The sequence below is a fragment of the Heliangelus exortis genome, chromosome 14 (genome assembly GCF_036169615.1).
Source record: "Heliangelus exortis chromosome 14, bHelExo1.hap1, whole genome shotgun sequence".
Lineage (NCBI taxonomy): Eukaryota > Metazoa > Chordata > Aves > Apodiformes > Trochilidae > Heliangelus > Heliangelus exortis.
Genome location: NC_092435.1, coordinates 18,092,817 through 18,103,040, shown reverse-complemented (window position 1 = coordinate 18,103,040; position 10,224 = coordinate 18,092,817). Strand labels below are relative to the sequence as shown.

Here is a 10,224-nt window from a genome sequence, read left to right as displayed (position 1 = left end):
CGGGGACGGGTCTGCAGTACCCGGGGCACTCGTACCCCCCCGGTACACCCCGGGGACCCCCGGTTCCCAGCCGGTGCCACCCACCAAGGGTGGGGACAAGCTCCGTGTCCCGCCCCCCTCATGGCTGCCGGTGGGGTGCGGGCAGCCGGGCCCGGGGGGCTGCGGTTCCGGGGGGGGCGAGAGGGGGGGCAGCGGCCGGACCGGTACCGCTGTGCGGCCGGGTCCTGGCGGGTCCGGCAGGGGGCGCTGTGCGGGGCGGGGCCGGTGCCGGTGCGTGGGGCGGGGCCGGTGCCGGTGCCGTAGCCGGTGCCGTAGTGGGGATCGTGCCGGTGCTCCGGGCCGTGCCGGTACCGGTACCGGCGCATATCGCTTGGAGGCCCGATGATCCGGTGAGGCGATGGCGGCGGGCGGTGGGGGCGGGCGTCCACCGGGCCCCGAGCCCTCCCTGGAGCCCTACGTGCAGACCCGCATCTTCAAAATCATCGTGATCGGGGACTCCAACGTGGGCAAGACCTGCCTGACCTTCCGCTTTTGCGGGGGAACCTTCCCCGACAAGACCGAGGCCACCATCGGCGTGGACTTCCGCGAGAAGACGGTGGAGATCGAGGGGGAACGCATCAAGGTGGGCTACGGGCAACCCCCTCCCGTCCCCCAGCCCCTCGCAGGGACTGTCCTGCTGCCAGCCCACCCCCGGCAGGGACGCGGGGAAAGGGACCCCCGCACCGCCACCCTGTCACCCTCCCTGCGCAGAGCTGGAGCCCGAGGGGACAGCAGAGCTCCGAGGGGTGCAGAGCTCCTGCCCTCCTCTGACCTCCGGGTCCTCCCAGGGCAGGGGGGGCTCCAGCTTGGGCCAGGAGCTGAGGGAAGGAGCCGTGCGATGAGACCGGAGTGACCTGGGGGGAGCAGATGGCGGTGGGCTGGGAGGCGGGGGGCTGGTGGGCTGGGCAGCGGGGCTGTGCTGGGCTGGAGGAGGTGCGATTCCAGCAGAAGGGGAATAGGAGGGGTTTGCTGCAGGAAGGGCAGCGGGACACCTGTCTGAAAGCTGTGGTTGTGTGCAGGCTGGCACCGAGCCTCTCTCAGCTCCCCGAGCCAAAAAATGTCACCAGGCTTCCCACCTTTGGGTATTATTTGCGTTCCAGCAGCCAGGAGTGGGAGGCAGTGCAGCAAATTGGCCTTTTCCTGGGACAATGCATCCTAGAGGGGAGGTGAGAGGTGGTAGAGGGAACCTCCAGCTCCCGCTCTGCCCAGAGGGAACAGTTCTTCTTTGCCAGCATTCTTCACTCTGAAAGACTTTGGGAACTCCATCAATCCATCCATCCATCTATCCATCCATCCACCCATTGGTCCATTCATCCATCTCTTCATCCATCTGCCCATTGGTCCATCCATCCATCCATCCATCCATCCAGGTTTGTCTCATAAGGGATTTCCCCTCCCTGCCAGGCTCTCCTGGCCTGTGCCCTGCCTCACAGAGCCCCAGGGACCCCTCCTGTGTCCCCCTGCCTGGAGATGAGCACAGCAGCCCCCCGGGCCAGGGTGGACCCTCAGTGCTCCTCCAGCCTTCTGTCCTTCTGCTCTGCTCCCCAGGTGCAGGTGTGGGACACGGCTGGCCAGGAGAGGTTTCGGAAGAGCATGGTGGAGCATTACTACCGCAATGTGCACGCCGTGGTCTTCGTTTACGACGTCACGAAGATGACGTCCTTCACCAACCTCAAGATGTGGATCGAGGAGTGCAACGGGCACGCCGTGCCCCCCCTCGTCCCCAGGGTGCTGGTGGGGAACAAGTGTGACTTGAAAGACCTGATCCAAGTGCCCTCCAGCATGGCCCTCAAGTTCGCCGACGCTCACAACATGCTTTTGTTTGAGACCTCGGCCAAGGACCCTCAGGAGAGCCAGAACGTGGACGCCATTTTCATGTGCCTGGCCTGCCGGCTCAAGGCCCAGCGCTCGCTGCTCTGCCGGGACCTGGAGGGGCGGCAGGGCCAGGCCCGGCGGCTGGAGGCGGCGCACGATAGCGGCACTAAAGCGTCCTGCCCGTGCTGAGCGGGGACCCGCGGGCTCTGTCACGGTCACCCCAATAAAGGCTCTGCGGCCACATTCTCACACGGCTCTTGCTTTGCGCGGACCGCTTCGGCTCGGACCGACTGCGCTCGGTTCGACTCGGCCGCGTTCGACTGCGCTCGGCCCCAACCGGTTGCGCTCGGCGGCGACTCGATCGCGTTCGGTTACGCTCGGCCCGGCTCGGCAACACTCGGCAGTTCCCGTCGGGGGGGGGGTGGGGTCGGGGGTGTAGGTGGGACGCGCATGCGCAGCGTGTGCCGCTGCCAACATGAAGTAGGTCCGGGGCGCTGAGGGGAGGCGGGTCGGTTCGGTTCGGTTCGGTCCGGCCGCTCCCGCCGCCGGTGCTTACGCTGCCCTCGTCCTTCCCTCCAGCCCCCTGACGAAGGTGAAGCTGATCAACGAGCTGAACGCGCGGGAGGCGGAGCTGGGTGTGCAGGAGGCGGTTTCGTGGCACGCGGAGTATAAGGACAGCGCCTGGATCTTCGTCGGTACCGGCCGGGCCGGGAAGGGCCGGGATGGGATGGGCCGGGTTCGGGCGGTGCCGGAGCCCCCTCCTCTCCTCTCTCCGCAGGCGGGCTGCCCTACGAGCTGACAGAGGGCGATGTCATCTGCGTGTTCTCCCAGTAAGTGCCGCGGCCCCCGCCCCCCTCCCCCTGTGGCGGCTCCCGGTGCTCACGGTGTGTTCCAGGTACGGGGAGATCGTGAACATCAACCTGGTGCGGGACAAGAAGACCGGAAAGTCCAAAGGCTTCTGCTTCTTGTGCTATGAGGACCAGAGGAGCACCATCCTGGCTGTTGACAACTTCAACGGGATCAAAGTGAGTGAAGTGATGCCGGGACAGCATCCGGACAGCACGGGGGGGGTCTGTGTGCCCCCAACACCCCTGACAGCACGGGAGGGTCTGTACCCCCCCAAACATCCCCGACAGCCTGGGGGGGTCTGTGTGCCCCCAGCACCCCTGACAGCACGGGAGGGTCTGTACCCCCCCAAACATCCCCAACAGCCTGGGGGGGTCTGTGTGCCCCCAGCACCCCTGACAGCACGGGGGGGGTTTATGTCCTTGCTGACAGCCTGGCTGCCCTCACAGATCAAGGGGAGGACAATCCGAGTGGACCACGTTGCCAACTATCGTCCCCCCAAGGACTCGGATGACTTGGATGACATCACAAGGACCCTCCATGCAAAGGGCTGTGGAGTTAAAACCCCCCCTCACACCTCATCCGACTCCATGTCTGAAGATGAGGAGCTGCCTGTGAAGAAGCAGAAAGGTGAGGGGTAGTCCTGCTGGGCTGGACAGTGGGCAGGAGCATTCACAGAGCCCTCGTGCATGGGGGAACACCACGGATCAGGGGAGAACATCCCGAGTGCCTGACCTTGGCTTTGTGATCTCCTGAGGGGTGTCTGGGTGCCTGGATTCATCCCTTGTCCTGGGCCAGCAGGGGGACAGAGAGGGACAGGGCTGAGGACATCTGTGTGCCACATCACCTCAACATCTGCTGTGGGGCAGGGGAGCTGCTGGAAGGACCATCGGGTGGTCTCTGAGAGAGAGAACACAAACCCAGCAGGTCTGGGGGAGGTTCTGGGGCTGGAGACTGATGCTGAAGTTGGACTGGGTGTTCTGTAAAGGTCCCTTCCAGCCCAGGCTGCTCCATGGCAGCACACCCAGAAGGTGCTGGGGGTTCCAGAAGTGCCAGGGGCAGCCTGGCTGGGAAGAGTGTGGGATGGCTGAAGCTGGAGGAGAAAAATGTTGGGATGGGAAGTGGAGCAGGATCCCTGTGAGAGGGGAGGACAATGGGCTGTGGAGCCTGGGGGAAAAACTTGGAGTGGGAGTGGGGTTGGTAAGGTGCCAAGCTCGGGGGGTTGGGGTGATGCTCCAGGACTGGAAGATGGATCTTGTCCTTCAGATCAGGAGAGGAGCAGAGAGGAGCGTCCCAGGCCCAGCAGCCGGGCAGGGAAGAGGACCCAGCCTGGGGAGGAGGAGCAGCCCAGGGTGAAGATCAAGAAGGAGAAGGAGGACCCGGGCTACGAGCGCTACGCAGGGGGGAGCCAACCCCCCGGGAAGGGATCCGAGAGGAAACCCGGGAGCAGGACCCAGCGGGAAGAGGAGGAGCGGAGACACCGGAAGCCTTCACCGGAGAGGAGAGGGGAAAAGAGGGCCCAGGAGCAGAGGGGACACGGCGGGTGGCGGGAGGAGAGGGAGAGGAGGGAGGAGGCTGGCAGGAGGGGTGAGGGGCATGGCAGATCCCGGGAAGAGGGGCCCGAGGGGGGCAGATCCCGGGACCGTGGGGCCAGGGAACCCCACTCCCGGCACGGGGAGCAGCGGGGCTCTGCCCGGGGCTCCACCCGCAGCTGAGGAGAGTCCCCCTGCCCCAAAACCCCTGGGGAGGGGGCACGGCACCCACACCCTTCCCTCGGGACTGTGGTTTCTCCTCCAGCCCTGGTGCCTCGTGGGGCTTCCCGGGACACCACGGCACGGTTGGGGGTCACGGGACTGCTCTGTGCCCCCCAAAGCCCCCGGTCCCGGGGCTGTTCTGTCACCGCGGGCTGGATTTGGGTCTAGACCTCCCCACCCACACACGCACATCTGGCTGGGCAGTGGGTCCCAGCGCTGCACTGTTCGTTTTGGTATAAATAAACCTGGTTTGGGTGTATTTTTTATAATAAAAGTGAGCTGTGGAGCAGCGTTTCCCTCCGGTACCGGCACTGTGCCACGGTGATCTTCCCCATCCAACCCAGAACCTGCGGGGGTGATGGGGTGGAACCGGGTGGTGGGGGCGGGAAGTGCAGAGATCCGGGTTTAGCCACACAAAACACCACCTCCCGCCAGGATCCGGGATGGGGCCCGGTACCGGGCCAGCTTCCCCACACCGGGATCGGGGCACGGGGCCGGTTTGCCCCGGGGGGCAGCGGGGGGGGGTGTCATGGCGATGGGGGGGGCGGACTCCGGTACCGCCAGGCCCGGCGGGGCAACCGGTGCTGGCAGGGGGCGCTGTCCGGCGGGGTCCCGGTGCCGGCAGGGGGCGCTGCCCGGTACGCCCCCTAGCGTTTCCGGTGCGTCCCGGCGCGGCCCCGCCCCGCCATGCCATGTCCGCGCTCAACTGGAAACCCTTCGTCTATGGCGGACTCGCCTCCATCGTGGCCGAGTTCGGTGAGGAGGCGGCGGCGGGGAGGAGAGCTGAGGGGGTGGGTGGTGTGGAGGGGAACCGGGAGGGCCGGGCCGGGCCGGGTCGGGTCGCTGAGGGCCGCTCTCCCCACAGGCACCTTCCCCGTGGACCTGACCAAGACGCGGCTGCAGGTGCAGGGTCAGAGCACCGATGCCCGGTTCCGTGAGGTCCGGTACCGCGGCATGTTCCACGCCCTCTTCCGCATCTGCCGGGAGGAGGGCGGCCGCGCCCTCTACTCGGGGTAAGCATCGGACCGGGACCGGAACCGGAACCGGACCCCTCGGTCCCCCTCACCGGGTCCCCCTCCCTGCTCGCCCCCTCCCCTCCTACACCCGCCCCGGGTCCCCTCCCCGCCCTCCCGTTTCCCCCCCCTGCCCGCCCCGGTCCCTCCCATCGCCCATCCCGGTTCCGGTCCCCGCGTTCCCGGCCCGTGGCCGTCCCGGGGCTGCAGCCGCCGGGTCAGTGTCCGTGTCCGTGTCCCCTCCCCAGGATCGCCCCCGCGCTGCTCCGGCAGGCGTCCTACGGCACCATCAAGATCGGGATCTACCAGAGCCTGAAGCGGCTGTTCGTGGATCGGATGGAAGGTGGGTGGGTGGGTGGGTGCTGGAGGGGGCACAGTGACGTGGGACCCCCCCAGGCTCTCTGCTCCGCGTGGTTTTGCTCATCCCTTCCTCTGCCCCCCCAGCTGTGGATCGGGGCGGTTCTGCCGGGTCTGTAGCAGCCAGGAGAGGTTTTGGTGCAGCTCTCGGGTGCCTGGCACTGCCCGCAGCCCCCAGCAGCCCCCTCCCCCTGCCCTTAGCCCTGCGCTGTCACCTCGGAGCCAAAAATCCCCAAAATCTGGGGCATCGCTGCCCCAGGCTCCTCTCTGCTCCTGATCAGCCCCAGGGAAGAGCTCCACGTGCTGCAGCCTCTCCAGCCCTGGGATCCAGCTCCTGAGCGTTTGTGTCCTGCAGGCCTGGGCAGGCAGTGGCCTGGTCTCCTCGGGGAAGTGCTGGGGTCAGTACCTGCCAGGGGTTCTGCCTTGTCCCAACATAACCATCACCCTAACCATGGGCCTGGGAGCCTCGGGCCGTGCTGCCCACCCCCCAGAACTAACTGCACCTAACAGCTCTCTGCCTGGGTCACCCGGGCTCTCTGTGTTCTGAGCATGGCCCAGCTGGGGCTCCTGAGCAGAACCAGTTGGTGGCAGCTTTCAGGAGGTCCCTCTCTGTCTCCCTCTTTCCTGGCTTATTTCTCTCCGTTATGAGAAATGCATCACTGGAGGCTGAAATCTCAGATGATTGTTCAAAATTGTCACATGTCACAGGCTTTCCCGTTCCCAAACCAGCCAGACCCATCAGCAGCACCCTCTGAGAGCTCCTGGCTGAGCATTTCAGAGCGGGTGTGGGGAGCTGAGCCAGGAGCTGGTGGCACCTGGGGCAGCCTCACCTCACTCCCTCTGACTGGCCCTGAGTTTCTCTGCTCTGCCTGGAGCCTCCTACCCGCTCGGTGCCAGCTCTGCACCTTCCCTGGGGCTCCTCAGGCTCTGACTTTTCTTTCCTTGGTTGCAGATGAAACGTTGCTCATCAACGTCATCTGTGGTGTGGTGTCTGGGGTCATCTCCTCTGCGCTTGCCAATCCCACAGATGTCCTCAAGGTGAGCCCTGGCTGCTGTCCTGCCTGGGGTACGGAGTCAGCAGAGCCCGGGGGGCAGCCTGCTCCCCTTCCTGCCCTCTGTGGCCTTGCTGGGGGGTCAGGGCCCCTCTGCTCTGAGCACAGGGAGCCTGCAGATCTGCCCCACGCTCCTCCCTGGGTGGATCAACCTTCTCAGAGCAGGAGGACCTTGCCTGTCCCTCCTCTGTCTTGGATGAGTTTTGCCCTCTGGGTTTTGCCCTCTGCTTCCCCCCCAGTGCTGTCCCTGCTCCCTCACCACTGGCTGCCTGCTTTGCCAGCTCTGGGTTCCCCTGCTGTTCTTTCTCCCAGCAGACTCTCCCCTCTCTTGCAGATCCGCATGCAGGCTCAGGGCAGTTTGTTCCAGGGTGGGATGATCGGCAGCTTCATCGACATCTACCAGCAGGAGGGCACCCGGGGGCTCTGGAGGGTGAGCACCAGTGATGGAAGCCCTGCCAGCAGCAGCACTGACACCTCCCTCCCTCAGCAGGGCAGCTCTTGAGGAGAGCTCTGAGCCACGGGGAGTAGCCAGGTTCTGCTCCTGGCTACCAGGCAGCCATGTTGGTCCCCACCCTACCCGGTCCTAGACCCCTTGGGACCCTCTGAGCATGGCAGGGGTAGGACAGAGCAGTGGCTCTGGGGGCAGCTGCAGGGGACAGGGGCTGGGTTGTCAGCAAAGGCCCCAGAGGAGGCTGGGGTGGTGCTGTGCCTCAGGCAGCAGCTTGTGAGCGGGGTCTCTGCTCTGCAGGGGGTTGTGCCAACAGCTCAGAGAGCTGCCATTGTGGTTGGGGTGGAGCTGCCCGTCTACGACATCACCAAGAAGCACTTGATTGTGTCAGGCCTGATGGGGGACACCATCTTTGCCCACTTCGTGTGAGTATTTCCTGCTGCTGCTGCTGCTGCTGCTGCTCTGCTTGCTAGGCTGGGCAAGGTGGGATTTGGAGCTCTGGAGCTGCAGAGGACAGGCTTGGCTCTTCTGAGGGATGTGCTGTGGAGGCTGGCAAGTATCCCCAGAGAGACTGCCTGGGGAAGGAGCCTGGTAGGGAGCCTGTGGGGACGTGAAATGCCAGCTTGGTCTCAGCTGAATGCTGCCCAGAGGTGCTGCTGCTCCCTCCTGCCTCGAGCACGGCTCCTGCAGCTGCCCTCTGCTCCCGGGTGCCTTTCATTGGATGCAGGAGGGATGCTCTCTCTCCTGCCGGTGTCTCAGTGTGTCTGGGCCGTGTTCAGAGCTGTTCCTCCTCTCTTTTGGTGCGTGAGCAGCTCCAGTTTCACCTGTGGGCTGGCGGGGGCCATCGCATCCAACCCCGTGGACGTGGTGCGGACGCGGATGATGAACCAGCGGGCGATCGTGGGCAGCACGGAGCTCTACAGGGGCACCCTGGATGGGCTGCTGAAGGTGAGGGGGGGCAGGGCCCTCTTTCGAGGAGGCAGAGCTCAACACCACTGACAGAGCAGCCAGGTTCCACAGCGACAGGACCTGGTGGTCAGTGAGTGTTTGAAGAGGCCCAGTCCCTGTCCTGGGGTAGCTGTCAGCTTGAGCATCCTCCCGAGCTGGGACCAGCCTTTGGTGGCAGTGCAGTGTAAATGGGTTCCTGTTCTGTGCCTGACACCTCACAAGCCTGACCTGCACCTCCTGCAGCAGGGGTGAAGGTCCCTTGTGTCACATTAGGGAGATGGGCAGAGCATGGCCCTGCTGTGCCTCATCACCCATCTGTCTCTTCTCTCCTCCCAGACGTGGAAGAGTGAGGGTTTCTCTGCCCTCTATAAAGGTTTCTGGCCCAACTGGCTTCGGCTGGGACCCTGGAACATCATTGTATCCTTCAGTCTGCTGCTGGGGGGGGGGGGGGGCTGGGAGCCAGGCTGTGCAGGGCTCAGCCCCCCAGTCCTGCTGGGACAGACACAGGAGGGTTCCAGTGGCTGGGAGTGCTGCTGCTGGCAGCTGGGGGGTGGTCAGCACAGGGGTCTGGGGTGTTTTGCTGCTCACGTGCTTGGCCTGAGCCCCCTCCTCTGGCCCGAGCTCTGGGGGTGCTGTGGTTCCTGATCAGCTCCTGTGTCCCTTGGAGTCTCCTGCTGCTCCCAGGTGGGTGCTGAGCTGCTCTGTGGAGCCAGCACTGCTGCCCTCTGGAATGGGCTCCGTGGTTTATTTTGAAGAAGCTTGGGATTGGGGCCACCTGCCTTTCTCAGGGCTCTAGGTGAGCCCGGGCCAGCTTGCTGCTGGGTCAGCCTTTTCCTTTCCCTGGCAGCCCTTGTCGCACACCTCTCCTCTCCCAGTGCAGCCCAGTTGGTGCTGCTGCAGAAGGGGCTTCTGGTTGTGACAGCAGGCACTGCCTGAGGAGCTTGTTGCACTTTCCTTGACCTTCCTGCCCTCCAGTTTTTTATCACTTACGAGCAGCTGAAGCGCCTTCCCTTCTGAGGGCAGCAGGGAGGTGCTGCAGGGCCCCCAGCCCTGCTGAGGGACCCCAGCCCTGCTCCAGCCTCCCCTCCATCTCACCGCCTGTCTGTGTCTTGGTACCTGTGGGTCTGGGCTCTCCCCTTCCCCAAATGCATGATCCCTGCAGCATGGGCTGGCTGGTGCTGCCTGGGGTTGGGGTGCTGTCCCCCTGCCCCGGGGAGGTGTTTGGGTGTGCCAGGGGCTGGGCCTGGAGCGATATCTTCTGTGAAGATCCCTGCATTCCTGTGGCCTTCTGGTGCAGCTGTGGAGGGGCTCGGGTGGGGAGGGGGTGGGTGCCTCTCGTGTGTTCTTGCAGAAGTGTAACCTCATTAAATTATTTATTGACTGGAGGAGGGCTGCAGTGTGTGTCTGTGCAGATTGACTGTTCCAGAGCAGATGGTGGAGCTGCCCTTGGTGAGAATGTGTATACATTCACTCTATATGCATCTTATTCCCCATATCTGTGTGTGTGTATATATATAAATGTAGGTACATAACACCAATCTTTAGGAATCATGGCAATAGGAACGTTTATCAGCCGGATTGTCACAAAATGACACCGGTGCACTCTGGGCTCAGTTTTGCAAAGCCTCAGCCTCCTCCCCTCCTGTCACTGCAGCTGCTGGGATGGGGCCACGGGAGCACCCGCGGAGGTTTCTGCTGACACAGGGCTGTGGCAGCCATGGGCTCGGGTGTTCTGCTCCTCGGGTGTGCGTGTGACCGGGCTGGGGCCCGCCCGGTGTTTCCCATCCCGGGAGGCAGGAGGAGGCTGGCACCGGGGTTACGGGAGGGGAAGGGACGGAGCAGCCCTGGGGACATCGCCCCCTCTGCGGAGCCTCAGGGAAGGGTCACTAGTGACGTCATTTCACTGATCGGTAAAATGAGTGCGTGACGTCACGACAGCCCGGGAACGGAGC

General features: G+C 64.4%; 3 protein-coding genes across 4 annotated transcripts; all 3 read left to right on the top strand.

Annotated features, from left to right (window-relative positions):
* The first annotated feature begins 267 nt into the window (after window positions 1–267).
* Window positions 268–2,100, top strand: RAB33A (RAB33A, member RAS oncogene family). Its single transcript, XM_071757801.1, has 2 exons — window positions 268–622; window positions 1,588–2,100. The coding sequence occupies exons 1-2, from the start codon at window positions 398–400 to the stop codon at window positions 2,041–2,043; spliced, it is 681 nt and encodes a 226-aa protein (XP_071613902.1). The 5' UTR covers window positions 268–397; the 3' UTR covers window positions 2,044–2,100.
* A 238-nt stretch (window positions 2,101–2,338) lies between these two features.
* On the top strand, window positions 2,339–4,759 carry RBMX2 (RNA binding motif protein X-linked 2; the record flags this gene model as incomplete). Its single annotated transcript, XM_071758232.1, has 5 exons — window positions 2,339–2,549; window positions 2,633–2,684; window positions 2,750–2,879; window positions 3,150–3,330; window positions 3,967–4,759. Coding segments are annotated over 5 exons (1,023 nt in total), but the record flags the coding sequence as incomplete, so codon positions are not given.
* Window positions 4,760–5,092: 333 nt separating this feature from the next.
* On the top strand, window positions 5,093–9,657 carry SLC25A14 (solute carrier family 25 member 14). 2 transcript variants are annotated; one of them, XM_071757795.1, is made up of 10 exons: window positions 5,093–5,210; window positions 5,320–5,467; window positions 5,716–5,810; window positions 6,106–6,222; window positions 6,777–6,862; window positions 7,211–7,306; window positions 7,625–7,749; window positions 8,137–8,272; window positions 8,609–8,689; window positions 9,248–9,408. In XM_071757795.1, the coding sequence occupies exons 1-10, from the start codon at window positions 5,147–5,149 to the stop codon at window positions 9,287–9,289; spliced, it is 990 nt and encodes a 329-aa protein (XP_071613896.1). In that variant the 5' UTR covers window positions 5,093–5,146; the 3' UTR covers window positions 9,290–9,408. The 2 variants fall into 2 exon arrangements, with proteins under 2 accessions (XP_071613896.1, XP_071613897.1); XM_071757796.1 differs by lacking the exon at window positions 6,106–6,222 and having other exon boundaries at window positions 9,248–9,657.
* Window positions 9,658–10,224: the final 567 nt, after the last annotated feature.